General features: G+C 39.0%; 2 protein-coding genes across 6 annotated transcripts in view; both read right to left on the bottom strand.

Moving 5' to 3' along the window:
- The window catches only part of Ap3s1 (adaptor related protein complex 3 subunit sigma 1), a 48,358-nt gene that overhangs the window by 9,575 nt on the left and 17,301 nt on the right, over positions 1-21,482 (bottom strand). For all 5 annotated transcript variants that reach the window (XM_059246828.1, XM_059246827.1, XM_059246826.1 and 2 more), the window contains exons 4-5: positions 2,330-2,401; positions 353-460 (exon numbers count right to left, since the gene is read on the bottom strand). In XM_059246828.1, the coding sequence (XP_059102811.1) occupies positions 353-460; positions 2,330-2,401 (180 nt within the window). The remainder of the gene's footprint in view (positions 1-352; positions 461-2,329; positions 2,402-21,482) is intronic.
- LOC131896208 (ribose-phosphate pyrophosphokinase 2) lies at positions 17,598-21,142 on the bottom strand. Its single transcript, XM_059246823.1, has one exon. It carries the CDS (start codon positions 21,111-21,113, stop codon positions 20,157-20,159), a length of 957 nt encoding a protein of 318 aa, XP_059102806.1. The 5' UTR covers positions 21,114-21,142; the 3' UTR covers positions 17,598-20,156.

Genomic DNA, 21,482 nt, shown 5'->3' with positions numbered 1-21,482 from the left:
AATCTCTTTTTCTCAACGTGTAGATTGACTAAACATCTATTTATTAGAAAACATGACTTCCTTAGAAGAATTCTACTTCCTCTCCTTTCCCCCCTCAAAAAAAAGTTTAAAACTGCATCTGAAGGCACACTACCATTGTGATTAAAAAAAATACATAAAGCTGTTTGGGGGTTGGCAGTCTTGGGAGATTTTGACATAAAATGTGCATACTCGTTTACTGAAACTGAATGGCGCTCCAGCTGTGCCTAAAGGTTGATACTGAAGGACAAACAGTGAAGGCTACAAAGTCATGCATAAATAGCTCATGGTCATGCTCAGAACCTTCACTAACTAAAGCATTCACCAGTCTTACCTCAGATTTCTCCAGTTTATTTTGGGCATCAATTTGTGTAACAATCTCATTCATGTTGGTCTCCAATACCATTCCTCCCATCACCATTTCTGCAAGAATATTGTGAACCTAAAAGAAAAAAATAATAAAAACAGACAATTCACTACAAAAAGTTTCACTATTTCAGTAATTTTTGTTAAAATCTGCTGTAATAATTTGCAAGCATACTCCACTTTCATCAGTACTATGAAACTTTAGGCAATTATACAACCTATGTAGGTATTAAATTTAACGAGTTGAAAACAGAGATAATATTAGTTCTCCACAAGATTACTGAAAGGATTGAATTAGACAATCTATAAAAGTAACCAAACTAAGTAAGTGATAAATATTAACTACAGAATTCTCTCTCATCTGCATTTTTATTTTTTTGGAAGTTTCATTTACCTGCAATCAATTTTGATCCAAAAATATTAGGTGGAAAACTCACAGAAATAAACAATTCACAAGCTTTAAATGCATGTTTTACTCCACTCTATCCAGAATGTGAATCATAATAAGCTCCTCCTCCTAAGCTTCTCTAACAGGGCATAACAAAGCCAGTCCCTCAAGGTGGAAGAATGGCCAGGCCTTGCCCTATAGAAAAACAGCCCACAATCAGGCCACCCTGGAAAGCTCTGCCACCCTAGAAACCCTATATAACGCTTGCCTCCTGCTCAGTTCTTCAATGCTTCTCACAAGAGCAGAGGCAGCCCCCCTCTAGTGTCCTTCCCAATAAATCTCTCCTATAAGGTTTATTGTGCAGTGTGACTTGGTGGTATCCTTTGACTCACAAATGCCAGGATACCTTTCTCTTCAGAGCTGCGCCACTTCCACTGGCAAACCTTTCCCCTCAGAGCTGCAACACTTACAATCACCCTTTTCTCAAAAATAACAACAGGGACTAGAGGACAGCTCAGAGACTAAGAGCACTGGCTGCTCTTTTGGAGGATCCAGGTTCAACCCCCAGCTCCCACATTTCAGCTCACAACTGTCAGTAACTTCAGCTCCAGGAGATCCAATCAGACACCCTCTTTTGGCTTCTGCAGGTACCATACATGCACGTAGTGCACAGACATAAATGTAGACAAAACATCCATACACATAAAATGACAAATAAATAAATAGAAAAATTTAAACAAATAAACCAGAAAAAAAAAAAACAACAACCCAATCAGGTTACTTAACATAGAAAACCAGTCTGCATCCATTGGGAATTCTTCTCTTATGTACCATTATCTCCAAACATGCCAACAACTTTGATTACACAATTTCCTTCTCACCTTCGGCTTTTAATAGCCATCAACTCTGACCAATTCTTTCTTTCTTTAGTCTCCCTTGGTGGAAATTTCCTTCTGACTATTCCAACAAACTCTTAGTTCATTTGTTCATTTGTTTTAAATCTCAATGCATACAAAACTAATTTCCATGCTGCAGGGGAAAAAAATGTCTTCCTTCAAACACACACAAACAAAACACTTCCAAGAGAAACTTATCTAAAACATTAAACTGCTCCAGAATAAAGTCCAAAATTCAAGGCAGTAACAGCTCTTCAAAAATCAGTCTTCTTGATTAATACCAATCCCTCTTTAAAGGACAGCCTGTATTTTATTTTTGCCAATATGGTTCTCTGCTTTTCTAGCCTCCTTTTCTGTCCATGGAACATTTATTCATTGTTATGATCCAGTTTAAATGCCATTTCTTCCGATCACAGACACCCAGGCAGAGGCAACCATGTTTCCATCAATACCCCGCCCATACCATTTCCTCTTCTAGTATGAACTCTTCCAGCACAAAGTCTCACTATTTCCTTCCAAGCACAGTGGCCTGGCTTATGGTAAAAATAATTTAACAGAATAAAAATCACTGCTCATTAAATGGCATTTACTCTGACAAGTGCAAATTAATATTTTTCCTAAATAAAAAGCTTAAAATACTTGACAATATAGAAAATAGTACCTTGTCTACATGGAATATTAAATCCAGTTCACAGACATTTTCAAAACATTTGTCTAATGTTTCCACAAATACCTAAGGAAAAAGAAAAGGATATTTTTGAAAAGTATGTACATTCATTCAAACTTCTTATCTATAAGGCAGATAATCCTTATTATATAATATAAAACTATAATAAAAAGTAAATGCTACTTTCAGATAAACTACATTTTAGTAATATAAAACAAACTTCTGAAAATTACTAAAATTAAATAAGATCAATACCATTACTTATTAAAAAACACTTAAATATTCAAATAAGGTTTCTTCAGGAAAGTGTTTGAATAAAAGCTCATCAGAGAGTTATAATGGACAGAGTCCACATTTCTTTCACATCTAGTGTGGCCAGTCATTTTTAATTACAAAATTACTATAACTAACCAACCCCTAGACATTACTTAGAGAAAGAACAAGACTTCATTACCAAACTGAACTGAGTCTCAATAACTTGTATGTCTTTTTAAAGAGTTACCTCAGTAGGCATAGGTTCAAACCAATGCACACACATATCCCAAATGACCTGGTTCAGGACTTGCCTTTGGTCAAGTCCTAAGAACTAAGCTCTGACTTTCTAGAATATTCTGTCTGATAATAAGTGTTTCTAAACACATATGGTATTTGGACCTTACCTTATTGACCAGATTGATCTGAGCAGATTATCAGTCTGTGTTAGTAATGTGTCTTATGGACAACAATTGCTTTTTTTCGGGGGGGGGGGGGTCTTTATCTTACATAACCAAGGTCAGTCACATAGGCACTACATACTCATGTGACTGACCTCTAATAAAAAGTCAATACGCAAGCTAGGATGAACTTCTCTGGATTAAAATATGCCATCACATATTCCTGAGGAGTTGAGTGTCCTGTGACTTCCATAGGAAGAGACCTAATAGCTTACAATTGGTTCTTCCAAATAAAATTTCTCACCATGTGTCTCTGCTTATTTTACTCCACACCATTTCGCTGTATAAATCCTAACCATGAGTATATTACAGATCTGAGTCCTGTTAAAATCAGTAAATCGTCTTAAACTTCATCTTGCAGTTTCACAAGTACTAAACTACCATTTATACCCTTCTCAGAAGTAACCTTCACAAAAACAGTAACCATACTATTTATCCTGCATACTAAAGCAATGCCTATAATAAAAGGGACAGCTATAAACACTACCACTTAAAACAGTATTCAATAGTATCTTACAATACACTAGCATTCTGGAACTGCAACCATAAATGAGAAAACCTCAGGGAAACTGAAGCATAGTGTTGCCCTATTCACAGGTGATTATGTGGGGCCACGAGCTCTCAAGAGCAGCCCCTTGATGTAACCCCTCCAAACTCAGGGCAATTCATACAGATTCGCAGTGCGATGTATCATACAGAATAACCTGCATGTTATTTCTGTCGGGAGGACTACCCTTTCCTTTTTTCTATTCTCCTTTCTACGCACAGAACATTTGCTCATTCTTTAAGATCCAATTTAAATACAATTTTCTCCAATCACATGAGGAGTGTACTTGTGTGTGTGTGTGTGTGTGTGTGTGTGTGACAACTTTCCACTCATCCTCCTAAACAGTGTCCACAAAAGTTTTAAAGTCCAAGTTTTCTGCCTTTTTCTTTTACAGTTTGCTGCTATTGGTAGGTCTCAATTTAAGAAATCATCACTTACAACAAGGTCAGGAAAAGTATTCTCTCAGAAGAAAACAAAATCTTTTTTTTTTTCTTTTCCACGTTTTTATCAACTCTATCTGGAACTGGTTTTTGTGTGTCTCTTCTAATCCTAAATCAATAGTAGACTTATGAATCAGAACAATGTTTTCAATGGTCTGGTATGCTTATGCCTACCTTAGCCAGTTCTGTGGCTTTAACTTACGTGCTGAAGTCATCCTGTTTTTAGTACCCAAAAGAGTAACTACTCTGCTGAGAATGCTATGCAAATAGCTTCCCTTCACTTACATGTTCTTACAAAAGACTGGAAGAACCTACTTACTGTGCAGATTATATTGGGTGAAAAAGACAAAGTAGCTGAGACACTATGTGTACCGCTGGAGAACTTAACCACAATGGCATAAAAACAGCCTGTCTGCACAGGCAGTGTGGTATAGTGAAGACGAAGCTTTGAAATCATTAAGATCTGGCTTCAAATTTTTACTCTGCTGCTACCCAGATTTACGGCCTTCTGCATCATTTAACCTCTTCCTAGCCTCAGAACTATAACATGATGGTAGGTCTTACTTTCTGGATTATTGATAAGTTTTTGTTAAACCACTTGACTGGAATATTCACAGCACAGTTCCCAAACCCCAGCAAACAAATGATAGCCAACAATGTGGACCTGGATAGATATAGAAACACAGGATGATGCTAAAATTAAAAGAGTGGAACCGAATCTTAAAAGGTCTTATTAATAAAAACAAACCCAGAGCCAGGTATTGGGATGAATGCTGAAAGATCAGAGAAGCAGAACAAGCCACAGCTAACCTCACCTTGCCAACTTCTCAGCCAATCCTGTTTCCTCAAACTGGAAACCTCTGAGTCCTCATCCGAATGGATCTCAGCTGAACTACTGCTAAAAGCCTAAAAGCTAAAAATAGTTCCTGGTCCTCATGCCTTATATACCTTTCTGCTTCCTGCCATCACTTCCTGGGATTAAAGGTATGTGTCACCATGCCTGGCTGTTTCCAGTGTGGCCTTGAACTCAGAGATCTGGATGGATCTCTGACTCCCAAGTGATAGGATTAAAGGTGTGTGTGCCACTATTTTCTGGCCTCTATGTCTATCTAGTGGTTGTTCTGTTCTCTGACCCCAGGTAAGTTTATTAGGGTGCACAATATATTGGGGGACACAATATCACCACAAAAGAGTAACAGAAAAGTCTAATTCTGCTGGTAAATACTGATAGAACAAGACAAGATAACTAATGCTCCAGTTGCCAAGACTTCAGAATTTTCTTGTTAATTTAACTATATGCTAACTGGCCTGGCAGAAATGAAACATTCTAAAGAGACACTTTGTATTTCTGAATTTAACAGACTATTGAAACAATAGACCCAAAGAAATGGGAATTTCCTTAGCAATCTCATGTTCAGAGAGGGAAAAGGCACCAACCAGAGTGGGAGCTTGTCTCCCAAAAAGAGATTTCACCCAGTTCTAACAGCATGTGAAACCACCTTACAGGGTGAGACTGAAGTCCAGGCAAGAATGAGTTAACTGTGGACAGGACCACACCTTGACAACAGCTGCTTAGATATCCTTTGCCTCTATTTAAACCCTGGTCTATTTCTGACTTGGAGGGGTTCACATCTTTTTGTTCTTCTTCCCAATGTAGCCACATTGAATACATTTTTTTCTACTTTACACCTGATTTGGGGCACAGATTATGATTCTCATGTCTAATAAAAGTATCAGCTCCGAAAATCTCAGAAAACAGATGAACACCAACAACAACTATATAGTTATAATGACTATATAGTCTTAGTTTATAAAACTAATTCTTAAGATTTACATATAAGCCATTCAAGCATTAAGTGTGACTAGAAAAATTCAGACCCTCTTCAAAAAACAATTCACCAATTTTCTTTTCATTCAGCAAAATTTATTTATATAATTAGAAAACCCAGAGCACAAAAGTTATATTCTATCACACAAGCATAAATCTATCTGCAAAAATACACAGATTGTTTTATTTCTTGGAGGTTCTGGATCACAAATAACAATAAAAGTACCATCCTATTATAATTTCCCAAGAAGAATAATTTTTTTAAAAAATCAGGACCTAGAAGTAATATGATAAAGAGCACCCCCTTGTGTCTCACTTTTTAAAAAAGGAATAAAGTTTAGAGCTAGTGTCTTACATGGCAAGAATATAAAACCCTTAAATATAAGACCTAACCTCTGCCTTTAAGGAATTCAAAGGCTACTAGGAGATAAATTTCTTTTACTTTACTAAAGGATATTTTAACTTAAAAAAATATCATATTAGTACTCCGTTTAATGATGATAGACATAATCAAGAAAGTGACACATCCACATATAAACAGGGCCCCACTTATCTTCTTACAAGAACATCCTTGCTTCATCTTTAATAAAAAAAAATCTGCAAGTCTATATCATACACAGGCTAAGAAGAATCTATTACAAGACAGCTTAGTCTTCAGAGACTTAAACTCTCCCACCATCTACCTACAAAGGGTTATGTCCTAAGAAATGTTATTCGACGATCTGTCATTGTGCAAACATCACATAATGTACTTATACAGACATGGCATAGCCCACCACACTTAGGTGGTCTTATACACAGAGATAATGCAGACTACTATTCCTAGTGCTCTGATGAATGACAATTTAAGATTAGGGGCTGAGAACGCAGCTTGGTTGGTAGAGTGCTTGCTTAGCATGTACAATGCCCTGGGTTTGACTTACAGCACTGGATACACTGGGTGTGGTGGTATACCTCCATAATTCCAGCAATCTGGAGATAGAAGCAGAAAATCAGAAGTCCAGGGTCATCCTTGGCTATACAGTGAGCACAAGATAGCCTGGAATACACGAGACCCAGTAAAAACAGAAAACCCAACAAGAACAAAGTCCCCTTAGATCAAGCAGAAAAGAAAATAATGCAATTAAGGGGTATAGTAAGTACTAAACATATAAGGTTGGTGCTGATGGGACACAGCATACTGTTTTAGAGTAAACTCACGAAAGAAATAGATAAGGGTGGACTGTAAAACAATAAAAAAGTATGGTGTGATAAGCTCAGTCTAACGAATAAAGAAACCAGTCATATAGTTGTTACTTAGTGTCCTAGTTAGCTCTGCCAACTCGACACAGTCTAGAGTCATCTGAGAAGGACTCTCAACTGAGGGATTCCTGGATCAGACTGGCCTGTGGACATGTCTGGGGAGGTTCGACTGTTAGTTGCTATAGGAAGGCCCAGTCTACTGTGGGCAGGACCACTCTCTGGGAAGGTGGGAAAAGAAACTAAGCATGAGCATGTGAGCAAGACAGAAAGCGGTAATCCTCCATGGTTTCTGATTCGAGTTCCTGCTATCTTGAGCTGCCCCTAGATAGGCTGTGACTTGTAAGCGAATATAAACCTTAACCTCCCTTAGTTGTTTTGCTTTTGGTCAGAGTGCTTCAGCAACAGAGAGAAACTTAATGTTGGGTGTACACATACACGCACACGCACACGCACACGCACACGCACACACACACACACACACACACACACACACACACATATTTTGGTTTTTCAAGACAGGGTTTCTCTGTGTAGCCCTGGCTGTCCTAGAACTCACACTGTAGACCAGGCTGGCCTCAAACTCAGAAGTCTGCCTTGCCTCTGCCTCTGCTGAGATTAAAGACGTTCACCGCCACTGCTCAGCACTATTGGGTATACTTATACCTGTGTCCTATACACAGGTAATGCAGGCAGCCCGTTTACAACAGCATCACCACAAACATGATAAGGTTTATGATTTCATAAAAAGTGACAGGGACTTTTTAAAATCCATTATGGGACAACTGTCATGCATTCAGTGGAAATGATGTTGTGTGGCTCCTAAGTGCACTTAAGAACACAAGCATTAGCATGTCTATACTCAAAACTCAGCCTTGCCTCTAACTCAGAAATTTGGAGCAGTCTACTTAGCACCAAGCCTCAGTTTCTCCATCCAGACATAATAATGATTCCTATGTTATAAGGCTGTCATAATAATAAAATGAGTAACTATCGAGTACTTAGAATGTCTCATGAAAGAAAGCACTGCACACCTTGGCTACTGTTAAAACACACACAGATAAGTAAATAAAAACGTGCTCAAGGAAATATAAAAAGAAATGTCATACAACATTCCCAAGCAATAGCACTTATGTGGCAGACCTCTTAGGATTTCTAGGCTAAGAAAGGATTTTCTGTCTGCATTTAGGAACTTTTGTTAAAATTCATGAGAAATAGATCCAACTGGCTTCGATTATAAATAATGAAGTAAAAAAGTTAAAGTGACATGTTATACAGTGAAAAGGGATAGGTGTTAGCACATATCTGTAACCATAGCACTCAGGAAGCTGAAGGAGGAGAACTGTCAAGAGTTTAAGGCCAGTATGAAATACACAGTGAATTCCAGGCTAGTTGGGCTACTGTGTGAGACCCTGTTTTAAAACAACACAAAAGTAGACTAAGGAGACGTGAAGACTACAGACACAGCCTGAATCCACCTCTGAGAAAAAAACCACATTGAAAATACAACTGGCAAATTGCAAACAAGGTGTACAGATTTCACAAAGTAGTGTATCTATGTTCATTTCCTTATTTTGTGACAGTTTCTTTTTACTTTTTGAGACATTGTCTGCTCTACAGCCAAGCTGCTGTCCTAGAACTCAATATTCCTGCTTAGTCTCCAGAGAATCAGGATTTCAGGAACAGGCTAATGACTCCAACTCCCTAATCTTAATAATTATACTGTATTTATGGAAGATGTTAAATTCAGGAGTGAACATACATGGTATATAAGAATTCTCTGTACTATGTAGGACACTTTTTGCAAGTATAAAATAATTTCAACTTTTTAAAAAAAAATCTATACAAGGTCAGCAAGATGGCTCAGGGGTACAGATGCTTCTCATAAACCAAGTCTGACTGCCTGAGCTCCACCCAGGGAACCACCAGGAGGAGAGAATCCCTGCAAGTTGTCCTCTGACCTCTAGACACACGCCACAGCATGCACACACCTGCTACTAGGCGCAGGTACAGACAGTCAATAAATGGAAAAAGTTTCTGAATTTTTAGAAAAAAAATTTTAATTATGCTCAAAGAGCACTCTCCTCTACGTCCAATTCTTACCTTAAAAACCAACCATTCTATACCAGGAAGCAACAAGTTTACCTTATGTCCAAATCAACAACAAAAGTAACAAAAGCTCGTGTTTTTCTGAAATTTTCATTGAATAAAAGAAAATAAACTTTGGTGGTTTCCAGCCCCCAAATGTCTTGCCTAACTGCTTCAGTTACTGGAAGTAGTGATGATGGATGTTGTATAGTCTACACTCCATGCAGGCTGCTTATAGTAGCTCTAGTATAAAATTCAGCCAGAGAGATATGTGCTTAGGCAGTTATAGAAAAGAAATCTGTTTTAAAAAAAATGAAGCTAAGTAATTTACTCAAAGTTACACAACTGTTACATTAGCTAAGTAATTTACTCAAAGTTACACAACTGTTACATTAGCTAAGACCTAAACTCATACTACTCTACTGTGACCCTATCAATCTGATGGTCTGATGTCTTCCAAGGGATTGAGGTAGCAACACAGTATGTGGATTAGGGAAGTAGACATCACCAATCTGAACAGGTGAAATGTAAAATCTAAGTGATCATTACATTTCTAAATACTGAAAAATATACATTTCAACTGTGAAAATAAGACAGGAAAGAGATTTAAGGAATCTGAGCAATTCTAACTTAAAGTGTTTATAAAAACATCTTCTGGTTTATACACACACATATATTTCACTCATATTCTTACAAACATATGCATACATACACATACATGCATACACATACATATTTTCACTAAAAATGGAAAGCTTAAACTATTTTGACTAACAATGTAGAAGGCAAAATTGTCCTGAAATGATTCCTGAAACATCCCCTCTAGACTGCTCAGAATGGAAGCCTGCAGGCCAGTGTTCCCTGTCTCCATAAGGAAATGTATGGGAACTTACCTTCCCATGTGACCAGAGGCTGATTTCAGCTCAACAGAGGACTACAACTATCCACAGTGCATTGACACTGGGTAGTTGGTTGTTCCCAATCTTTTAACAAGTGGATTCTAAACCTGGATAGGCCTACCTTTCAAGAATGCTTTCAAGCCACCCTCACTATAAAAGAGGAAAACGATGGAGGCAGGGATGGCTCCATTAGCACATGACAACAGGCAATTCCATAGGTCAGTAACATTCACTTCAGCATAATTCACTACAGGATAAAGGGAAGATTAGGAGATCTTTTTCAGCTCAGTATTCTTTGCTTATCAACTGCCCCAATTAAGCCTACTATTTTTTAAGTTTTTTTATTTTTTAACTGTGTGTGTGCACACACATGTGTGAGTGTGTGTGTGAGTACGGTGCCTGAAGAGGCTAGAAGAGAGTGTCCAATTCCTGGAGCTGAAGTCACAGGCAGTTTTAAGCCATCTGATGTGTACATTGAGAACTGAACTTGGCTCCTCTGTAGGACTAGTACATGTTTTTAACCGCTGAACCATCTCTTCAGCTAAGCCCTTCTTATGATATATGTCACCTTGTAAAATTCATTCCAAGACATTATACAGCATACAGGAGAAAAGATGTATAACGGGCAGTGGTGGCGCACGCCTTTGATCCCAGCACTCAGGAGGCAGAGCCAGGTGGATCTCTGTGAGTTCGAGGCCAGCCTGGTCTTCAGAGTGAGATCCAGGACAGGCATCAAAATTACACAGAGAAACCCTGTCCTGAAAAACAAACAAACAAACAAACAAAAAAAAAGATGTATAAATGTTTCTAAAAATAAGACAGAAAAAAGAATTATCAATTCAGTTTGTGTATTAAGTCGGCCTTTATATTCCTTTCTTATAAATATATGATTTGATGAAAAGTTAACTGAAACATCACAGGCATTATACAAAATGTCTTTTCAATGTTCACACCTATCTGGTATTATTTGCACCATTAGAAGAAAATTAGGGTCAAAGGTTGTACACCTAGTACACGACAGAGCCTGAACTTTTAACACAAGATACCACACTGCTTGAAGGCACTGACCTTTCTAACCACCCTATCAGCTCTATAAGCAGCATCTTCAAAAGAAGTACATTTTATAGACAAAAAAAATCAGATCTATAGAGATTAAGTAACTGCATGAATACTATACTAATTTAGCACAGCATCCACAGTGAAATGACCTCACACGAGCTCGTCTAGCAGTGCTGTGATCATAGCCACTACTACATATGGAGCTTTAAATTAAACACACATCCCAACACCATGGTTCTTCCTAACTAAACTCAATTTTTCCACTACAAATGAACCAGGTCAATGCCGTGGTAACAGCTAAATGCAATACAGAAAACCACAGCAGAAATGTGGAATTATTCATTATCATGCTTCCATTATCTGTGTGGCATAATACACAAATTGAGGATACTATGACTGCTTATAAATAACTCAAACAACCCACATTAATATTTAATGAACTTGTTCTTACTGTGTAAATATTTTAACATTTCCAATGTACACATGCAGCAACTGAAAAGACTCTTAAGGCCAGCTATTACATATCAAGTCATCACATTAGAATAGTATATATCAAGAATAGAAAAGAGGCCTGGGATGGGGGTGCACGCCTTTAATCCCATCACCCAGGAAGCAAAGGAGGATCTCTGTGAGTATGAGGCCAGTCTGGACTAATAGAGAAACTGTCTCAAAAACAAACAAACAAAGATTTTTTAAAAGGAATAAAAAAGGCTACTCTTTCTATCCACGTAAGAGCAATTAAAACAAAGAAATAGAAGCCATTGTTCAAGTGAGTGACATAATGGCATCAACTCCACACAGAGTGTATTTAAATGCTTCTTCCAGATTTTACACAACACATAAAGTCAAACACAAGCATACTTTAAGAACACCCAATCTTTGCACACAATGTGCTTTTCAATGATTATTTGAATAGTACTCTTTTTAATACTTGAAACATCAAAATTACAAGTATATGCTTAGAAAGAGATGTTCTGATGTTTTCTTTATCCTCTATGAACATGCAAGAACAAATGGGTCTCTCAGCTCTTCTAGGGTTCTCATTTTCTACTTTTGATTTTTTTTTTTTACATTAGAGTTGTAGTCTCACAACCAGAGGGTGAAAACAATCAAGAAAACCAGTTCTAAATAAGCTCTGAATAGCTGTCTGATGAAACAGAAGCAAAAATGATGAGCTCCTCAACTCATCTTTGTTCACTCAACCACGTTATCATGGCAACTGGCTCACACATGTTCAGTGCTCCCTCTTAAGCAATAAAACAACTGGTAACCAAGATCAAAGACATGAACATGTTCAAGGTAATGACAGACTCACTACCTGTTAGGTAAATTATACAACTTTTCTTTATTGGTAACACAGTAAGTTGACCTGTAATATGCCAAAGGTCTTATAAAAATAGCTCTATAGCTTTTTTTTTTAGAATTTTATTTTTATTTTTGTATATTTTACTTTATTTGTATCTGTGTGAGTGTGTATCTGTGTGGGTGCCTGAGAAGGCAAGAAGAGGGTGTTGGACCCTTTTGAGGTAGAGTTACAGACAGCTGTGTGCCACCGAAGGTGGGTGCTAGGAACTGAACTGAGTCCTCTGCAAGAGTACCTTTTAACTACCAAGCCATCTCTCTAGCTCCTCTAAGTCTAAGTCTGCTTTTATAATAAGCAAAATCATACAACTCTCCTGAAATACTCTTTTCTGCAATTTATCTAAAATAAAACAAAATATCAGGGTGGAACATGGTTAGCACATGTAGTGCTCTGGGTTTAATCAATCTCTCTCTCCTCTCTCTCTCTCTCTCTCTCTCTCTCTCTCTCTCTCTCTCTCTCTCTCTCACACACACACACACACACACACACACACACACACACACACACAAAAAAAAAAAAAATTCAAATCCCATCACCACTAAAGTTACTAATGTTTGAGCAATCAAGCCAAAAACATTAGCAAAACACAACAGACATTTTCCTTTTCCAAAAGCACATGACAGAATGACTTTAGTTCTGACATACAATTCTTGTCCTTTGACAGTTCCTCTAACTCCCTTCCAAGATGCAACAGCTGTTCCATAGATGGGCCACAACATCAAAACCTTAAGCATACAAGCACAGAGTACTTCTTTACCGCTAAGCAAATTCACATCCATTTTAATCTTTCTCAATAAAGCAGACTGAATCTTAAAGGAGTTCCTTCTCTTGTTAACTCTAGAGATTCTAATGAATGGCTAGCTTAGGTAAATAAAAACCAGTACTTTAAATGTGGCATGTGTTTACCATTCTCTTCAGTCATGGACAGCCAACAGAGAAACAGAAAGCACAGACAATTATTTTCTACAGAAATACAAAGTTTCAGAATAAAACTATAATTGTATATCAAATAAATTAGTAAGTGTAATAATGAACTCAGTTCGAAGGTAATGCAATATATAGATCAGTCCTTCTCTGTTACCAAGCCATATAAAATCAAAAACTGTCTTTTCTTTCTTTACTAGGAAAGTACACAGGGAAGCAAAACGGTGATTCTTCAGTGGTCCTCAGAGCTAAAAGGACAAACAACCAAGCATCTGAAGTCAGTTATTGCAAGCTTAAACTTTCTTTGAAGTCTCTGCTTAGAGCTTTAAATATTATTTTAAAATTATATTCAACTTTATCCTATAGGTTTATCTTAAAGTTATCATTTTTTTTTTCACCACCACCACCAATTAAGGAAGAAAGGAATGTAGCTAGAGTTTTCCTGCCTGGCCCACAGTCAGGACAAATCTCTCTCACCTGCCAGTCCCACAGCTGCTCAGACCCGACCAAGTAAACACAGAGACTTATATTGCTTACAAACTGTATGGCCGTGGCAGGCTTCTTGCTAACTGTTCTTACAGCTTAAATTAATCCATTTCTATAAATCTATACCTTGCCACATGGCTCATGGCTTACTGGCATCTTCACATGCTATTTGTCATCATGGCGGCTGGCAGTGTCTCTAATTCAGTCTTCCACTTCCCAGCTTTATTCTCCTCCTTGTTCTGCCTATACTTCCTGCCTGGCCACTGGCCAATCAGTGATTTATTTATTGACCAATCAGAGCAACACATTTGCCATACAGAACATCCCACAGCAAAGGAATGAGGGGAGAAGGGAGAAACAGACACACAGCAAATGCTGACCATGATTACTTTGTGATTTTATGTAACTGATACCTGCCAAGATACTCAAAACTCAGTGCAAGAAATTACAGATCTGGGAGCTGGAGAGATAGATCAGTGGTTAAGAACACATAAGGCTCTTTTAGAAAACCTTAGTACAGTTCTCAGAATCCACATTGGGCAGCTCACAAGTGCCTGTGACTCCAGTTCCAGATGTTCCAACACTCTTTTGACTTCCTTGGGTACTCATATGCAGATGCACAGACAAATACATAAAAATAAAATACATCTTAAAACAAACAAAAAAGAATTACAGACTTGTCAAGTATGGTAGTGCATACCTTTAATCCCAGCACCCATGAGGCAGATCTCTGTGAGTTCGAGGCCAGCCTGACCTACCTAATGAGGCCAGCCAAGACTACATAATGAGAACCTGTCTTAAACAAACAAACAAACAAAAACCCAGAATTACAGGTTTAAGAATAAAGTGATATACTAATAGCTCCACTATCATTTATTGTTTTTACTTATTAACAGTTATAATACCAAAAGCTTTAGTCTTGCCACTTATATTTCTAAGATTGGTCATTCAGTAATTTCTCATTTAAAATCTAGGGATGCTTCCTTCCCACAGATTTAAAAGCCGTAACTCAACTGAAAAAGAAATCTTTTTACATGCAGCTTTTCCCAGCTTACAACTTACTGATGCTACATCTCTGTGTACTATTCAGATAGAAATCAAACAAAAAATTCTGTGTATTTCCTCTTGATAAGTCTTGATCCGATACAATTACTTGTATCAATTACATTTACATTTTTAAGAATTATTTACTAGTGTGTGTCCGCCCGCCCGCCGGAGCCCACCCACATGGGTATATGGGGTTAGAGGACAACTTCACGGATGTGGTTCTTTCTACTGTGGGTTCTGTACAGCAAGCTTGTACGCCAAGTGCTTTTACCTGCTCTCTGGCCCACAACTACCTTTTTAAAGGTAGTCTGCTTTTCTTCTTCTTCTTCTTTCTTTAGCTTTTAGAGATGGTATTGCATATAAACTGAAAATATAAAAGTCCTCCGTACGTATAGAGGGCTTAATGACTCTCACAAATTAGCACATCAAGCAGAACTCAGATAAGAAAATGTCAATAGCATATAGTGATAGTTATATTTTATTTTCTATATAACTATTCTAATTAGCCTTTGGGCTTTATTGTCAGTTATTGTCATATAGTTATGCTATATACTGTATGAGGGCATTAAATTCATTCATTTATTCACTCATCAAACAATTATTGCTTGAAGACCTGCTATTCCTTATATGAGATAAATCAAAAATAATGCAATGCAATATATAGTTCTAGTAGATAAGCCAATAAATAAACATAATTTCTAGGCCCTCATAGAGCTTTTATTCTATTAGCAGTAAATGATAATAAAGTATGTCAACCATATGGCATATAAAATGGTAACAAGTGCTATGAGAAAAAAGATACAGCAGATGGATGTTAGAAATGTAGAGGGGATTTTTAAAAAGCATGTCTGGAGATTTCCATATTGAAAAGGTAGTATCTAGGTCAAAATCTGGAAGAATGCTATGGAGCCAGCCAAGTGGGTATCAAATGAAAGGACACTCCAGGTACAGAAGTCAGCAAGAACCAACTGTGAAATAGAAGTATGTCTGTTACATCAGCAAGAGGCTAAGCACATGAGAAGGAGACAGAGGGAAGAAAAGCAATGGGGGCAGGGTGGGTGTTAGAACACACAGGCTCCAGGGTAGCCTCTAGCAAATGTGCAAATGTGGCTTTCACTCTAGTAAAGAGGAGGTTATGCCAAGTCTAGAATAAAAGGCGTGAGATGCGGCATACTGCAATGGCTTCTGGCTGATGTACTTAGTAAAAACCCAAAACAGTGGAAGCAGGGAGACCAGCCAGGAAACTGCCACAATATAGGTAAGTGTGGTAGCTTGGACAGGTGGTAACAGTGAAGAAGGTAGGTAGCAAGTGGTCAGGCAAAGATTGACTTCAGATGGAGGCAGGGCACAGAGAATGAGACCTTAGGACAAGAAAGTACTCAGGTTCTGCCTACTGCACTGGAAGAGTAAAGCTGTTACTAACAATAAAACAAACACTACAGGAAATACAGATTTCAGATCTACCTCAGATTGGAACACAGGAAGCTTGAGATCTTCATATAATACTCAAGTGGAGACGTCCAGCAGAAAATTGGGCTTCACAGTCAGTTATTCAAAGGAAAGATCTGGGCTAAAGATTAAATTTGGTACCATCAATACACAGATAGTATTTGGATCAAATCACCTTAGCAAAGGAATAAAGCAACAAAAAGAAGATACTCAAGACAGAACCCTTGGACATTATTAACAACTAGAGGTAGGTGAGATGGAGAGGCCCCAATGAAGTAACTAAAGGTGTAGGACAAAAACCAGTGAAGAAAACTATCCTCAAAATCAAGTAGAGAAAGTACTCATCAAGAGTGAAGAATCTGAATCAAGACTGCTAAGACCTTCGCAATTCAGCAACAACAGTGCAGGAAAGCAAAGGGGTTTCAGATCTACTTTTTTTAACAAAACATTTTGCTGTCAAAGGAGAGAAAAAAAATTAAATCAGTGACAGAAGGGGAGTAAAGGTGAGAGAGCACAGTGTTGGCTGAGGGAACAATTTAGAAGAGAGGATAAAATGATACGAGGAGGGAGGGGGTGCTGGAGCAAGAGGAAGTGAAAACTCTAAAAGGAGCACAGTGAGTGCAGCCCTTATAGAACACACATAGACAGGTAGGTAGATAGCAAGAGCTTGCCAACATTCTCTTCTGACTGCTTCTATTTTGTTAGTGCTCTAGGAAGTGAGGTCTAGCTAGTTTTGAGGAAGTGATGTTTTAGGGTGAAAAAAAAATGGACCACAGAGATGAACTATGATCAGTGGACAGCACTAAGGACTTCCTGAGATCAGTGATCTAAAATGAGCAGTAAATGTGATTGTGCCTTTCCTCTACATACTTTCAAACATGTGAGCACAGGCCAGGAATTAAGTGCATAGAAGGCTATGCACACTGTGACTACCCATGGAATCTAAACTGAATAATGACAAGAGAGACCCAGGTATGTAGTCAGAGCTTTTCTGTGTCCTGGCCTGCTGGCAGTCTGGACAAATCTTTCCCACTCACATCCCCCAAGTAAACACACAGAGGCATATATTAATTATAACTGCATGGCCATGGCTCAAGCCTTTTGCTAGCTAGCTTTTATATCTTTTTTTTTTTTTTTTTTTTTAGTTAGCATGATTTTATTGAAATGCCTTAGTAAATGTCACAGGATCTCAAAATTCTCTAGTCTCTAAAACCAGGGCAAGCACTGCAAAGAACAGACTCCTGAAGTTAGTTGACATTGTCTCTAACAAAGGAAAGTCAGCATATTAACATCTACCAGTTGACTAAGAAAATTTTAGCTGGAGGCTAAACAACTTTGGTATATTCCTGTTTCCCTGACTCCCCTTTCTAGCCCTCCTGTCGTAGAGCTGGACAGAGCTGATCTGTTGGTGATTTCCCCTTCGTTTCCTTTCTGCAAGCAGCAAGGAAAAGGGAAGTCCTGGGTCTAGACTGCTCATGAGTCAGCTTTCATCATTTTGGCCAAACTGGAACAATCACAAATTTAAAATCTGTATTTCCATTGTATAAGGCTCAATTCAGTCTAATCAGTTCATTAGTGTATTCAGAGGTCCTTTAAAACACCTCCTCAGGCCAAGAAAAGCCAGAAACCATCAGTTCTCAATTCAGAGGACAGCCAGGCAGACTTTTATATAGGGGATTAAATCTGAAGATCATTATTGTAAGATCCACTGTACACACTCCTAAGCTTTAAATACCTTAGATAAAATGATTACCAACTGCCTTTTATCATGCCAATGCTTTGAGACATGTGCACACACATATCAAGCTGTCTCCATGTGGATGTGCACAGGGATATCTTCATTCAGCACAGACATGAACCCCAAGAAATACATATGTCACACATTTATCAAAAATAACAGTTGCATAGTGTCAAATAGGGTTTTTACACATGTCTAGTCAAGACTTTACAGTTTGTACCATAGATACGAGCATCCCAGGTGATTGGACCACTTTCTTTAGAACAGTTACAAATAAAGTATCGTCAAAATGCTAGTTTCCATAATAATATAACTGATACTTTCTAACATTGATTTGACTTCTGCTGCCCTGAAGTTTGATATTCTAGAGTGCTGGTCAAGTATGTTGCTCAGATGGATCAGATTTTTCTAGCCAAAAAAATTAGGGCTAGGAATTTATCTACCACTTTTAAGATTCAGCAAGGGAGAGAGATTGTTTAGCATTCCAAATCTTTAGTTACACAGGCAAATCCTTTTCTTTAGGGTCAGGCAAATTTGATAGGTTGTCCACCAACATGCATATAATCAGTCAGTGAATGGGTGACCTTTGCCACTTTAAATGATGCCTTTTTTAAAGACTGCCTTTTGTTTGTTTTTGTTTCATGACACATGGGCTCAGGTTGAGTTTGAACTCACTATATAGCCTAGGCTGGCCTCAAACTTGTGGTAATCTTCCTGCTTCAGTTTTCTGAGTGCTGGGATTACAGGCATGAACCTCTAAACCTTGCTAAAAGACAATTTTATCAAGAATACCACCCTCAGTGAAATTCTTCTTCACGATGCTTTTGGAACCATTTTTTCAAGAGGCTCCTATTTACTTTTGCATCTGTTGATTTGCAGGCCTCTTCTATCTCTACATTTTAACAACTTTAGAGATGATAATAGCCATTAGAGATTCAGTACTTCTGCTTACAAAGGGCCAAGAACATTTAATCCAAGCTCATTAAACAGTGGTTGAATAAACACATTTGGTGGTACTCTTAAAACTTCCCCATTTTATTTATGTGAAAAACAAAAAAAAATAAACAGTCTAAAAAATGTGAGGGGATTTCAAGGAGTTTTTCTTTTGGTGGATATCTACACCAAGAAATTATTGGAAAAAATGAAAAGTAAAAGCTAGTGCTAAAAGTCTGGGAATAAGATGATAGGAGATGAGGTGCATCCTAAATAATAATAATTCCTCTGGGATAAACAAAGATGCACATCAATGTGACCATGAACTCACTGACTACATCCTCAAGTGGTATCCAAATCACAGTGATCACTGATCATCATTTGGGAGTTTCAGGTAAGTTAACAGTTATGCCATATCCTCAAAGTGGAAATTAAAAGTGATAGCCTTATGTTGTCTTCAATATGTCTAATGTTTACTATGAAAAGTCAATATATCAGTGACCATCTTAGGCTCAATAAAATTCAGTCCCAATTAAGGGCAATAATAAAATAAACTCAGTTATCATTTTTTCCCTAAAAAACAAGAAACAAAAATTCAAAATGCATGATAGCATAAATTTTTTGAGGTTCACTCTGAAGTAAAGGCTATTTAGGATTTTACCCAAATGTCCACAGGCATTATCATTATATATTTACACAGAAGGCTTTCATTTGAAGTCACCTTTCGCAACCTCAATATATATATATGACAAATTTCCACAATGGGATTTTAGGCTTAAAAGTTGCTGCCTCAAAGTACTAAAATGAATGAGGGAGAATACTAGTTCTCATTGACCACAGTTCACTTAAAGACCAAGTAACCACCACCTTCCCCTGCCCCCACAAAACTGAGAAGAAGTAGTCATGAACTTCAGAAGGGGAGACAAGGAATCTCAGAGTGTACATAGATCGGATGCTTTTGCCAGTGACCATCCTAGAATTGCTGAGTCCTAACACTAAAACAGCAGGCAGACAAAGACAGTAGGAAGTTGGAGGAGGCTTGCTCCACCTTCAGTATTCCAATCTGGACTACAGTGGGACGTGGCTGAACAAGTAGGACACCGATTCCCCATTGTGGGTTCTTCGAATGGCTTCAGCCAGGATCATTGAAATGTCAATCACCTGAATCTTGGAGCAATGTTTCATTTTGTCCTCTTGTGGAATTGTGTTGGTGACAACAACAGCTTCAAAGGCAGCATTATTTATTCTGGAAATAGCTGGCCCAGAGAAGATTCCATGGGTAAGGATAGCATAAACTTTGGTGGCACCAGCTGAGAGCAACTTATCTGCAGCATGGCAGATGGTACCACATGTGTCAGCCATGTCATCCACCAGGATGGCCACACGGTCCTTCACATCGCCCACCAGAACCATCCGGTCCACTTCATTTGCTTTCTTTCTCTCTTTGTGAATCAAGGCAAATTCCACATTCAGCCTGTCTGCAATCGATGTAACCCTTTTGGCTCCTCCAGCATCTGGGGAAACGATGATACAGTTTTTCCATTCAGTGATGTTTTCCCGAATCCACTGAAGAACTGCAGGCTCTGCATACAAATTATCCACAGGAATATCAAAGAATCCCTGGATCTGAGAGGCATGCAGGTCCATGGTGATGATGTGATCGGCCCCAGCAACTGACAGCATGTTGGCCACAAGTTTAGCAGAAATTGGAGCACGACTCTTGTCCTTTTTATCTTGCCGGGCATACGGGAAGCAGGGTATCACAGCAGTTACCCTAGATGAGGATGCAATCTTGCACGCGTTGATCATGATGAGTAGCTCCATCAAGTTGTCATTAATTTCCCCACAGCCACTCTGGATGATATAGACATCTTCCCCTCTCACACTTTCACCAATCTCAACGCTGGTCTCCTGGTTGCTGAACTTCTTGGTGACCACCTTGCCCAGCTCCAGGCCCAGGCGATCGGCCACGCGCTGCGACAGGTCCTGGTGAGAGCTGCCGCTGAAGAGCACGATGTTGGGCATGGTGACGCACGGTGGCTGATGGGCGCGCTGCGAAGGAGAAAGCGATAGCGACGCAGACTGCTGCTGCTACCACTGCCGCTGCCGCTGCTGCTGCTGCGTTGCCGCTGCCGCCGCCGCCGCCGCCGCCCCTGTCGCTGCCGCCGCCGCCGCCGCCGCCCCTGTCGCTACCGCCGCCGCCGCCGCCGCCGCCCCTGGCGCTACCGCTGCCGCCGCCGCCGCCGCCCCTGGCGCTACCGCTGCCGCTGCCGCCGCCGCCGCCCCTGTCGCTACCGCTGCCGCCGCCGCCGCCGCCCCTGTCGCTACCGCCGCCGCCGCCGCCGCCGCCCCTGTCGCTACCGCTGCCGCCGCCGCCGCCGCCCCTGTCGCTAC

This window comes from Peromyscus eremicus, chromosome 19, assembly GCF_949786415.1.
Source record: "Peromyscus eremicus chromosome 19, PerEre_H2_v1, whole genome shotgun sequence".
Classification (NCBI taxonomy): Eukaryota; Metazoa; Chordata; class Mammalia; order Rodentia; family Cricetidae; genus Peromyscus; species Peromyscus eremicus.
This window is presented reverse-complemented; position numbering and strand designations above follow the sequence as displayed.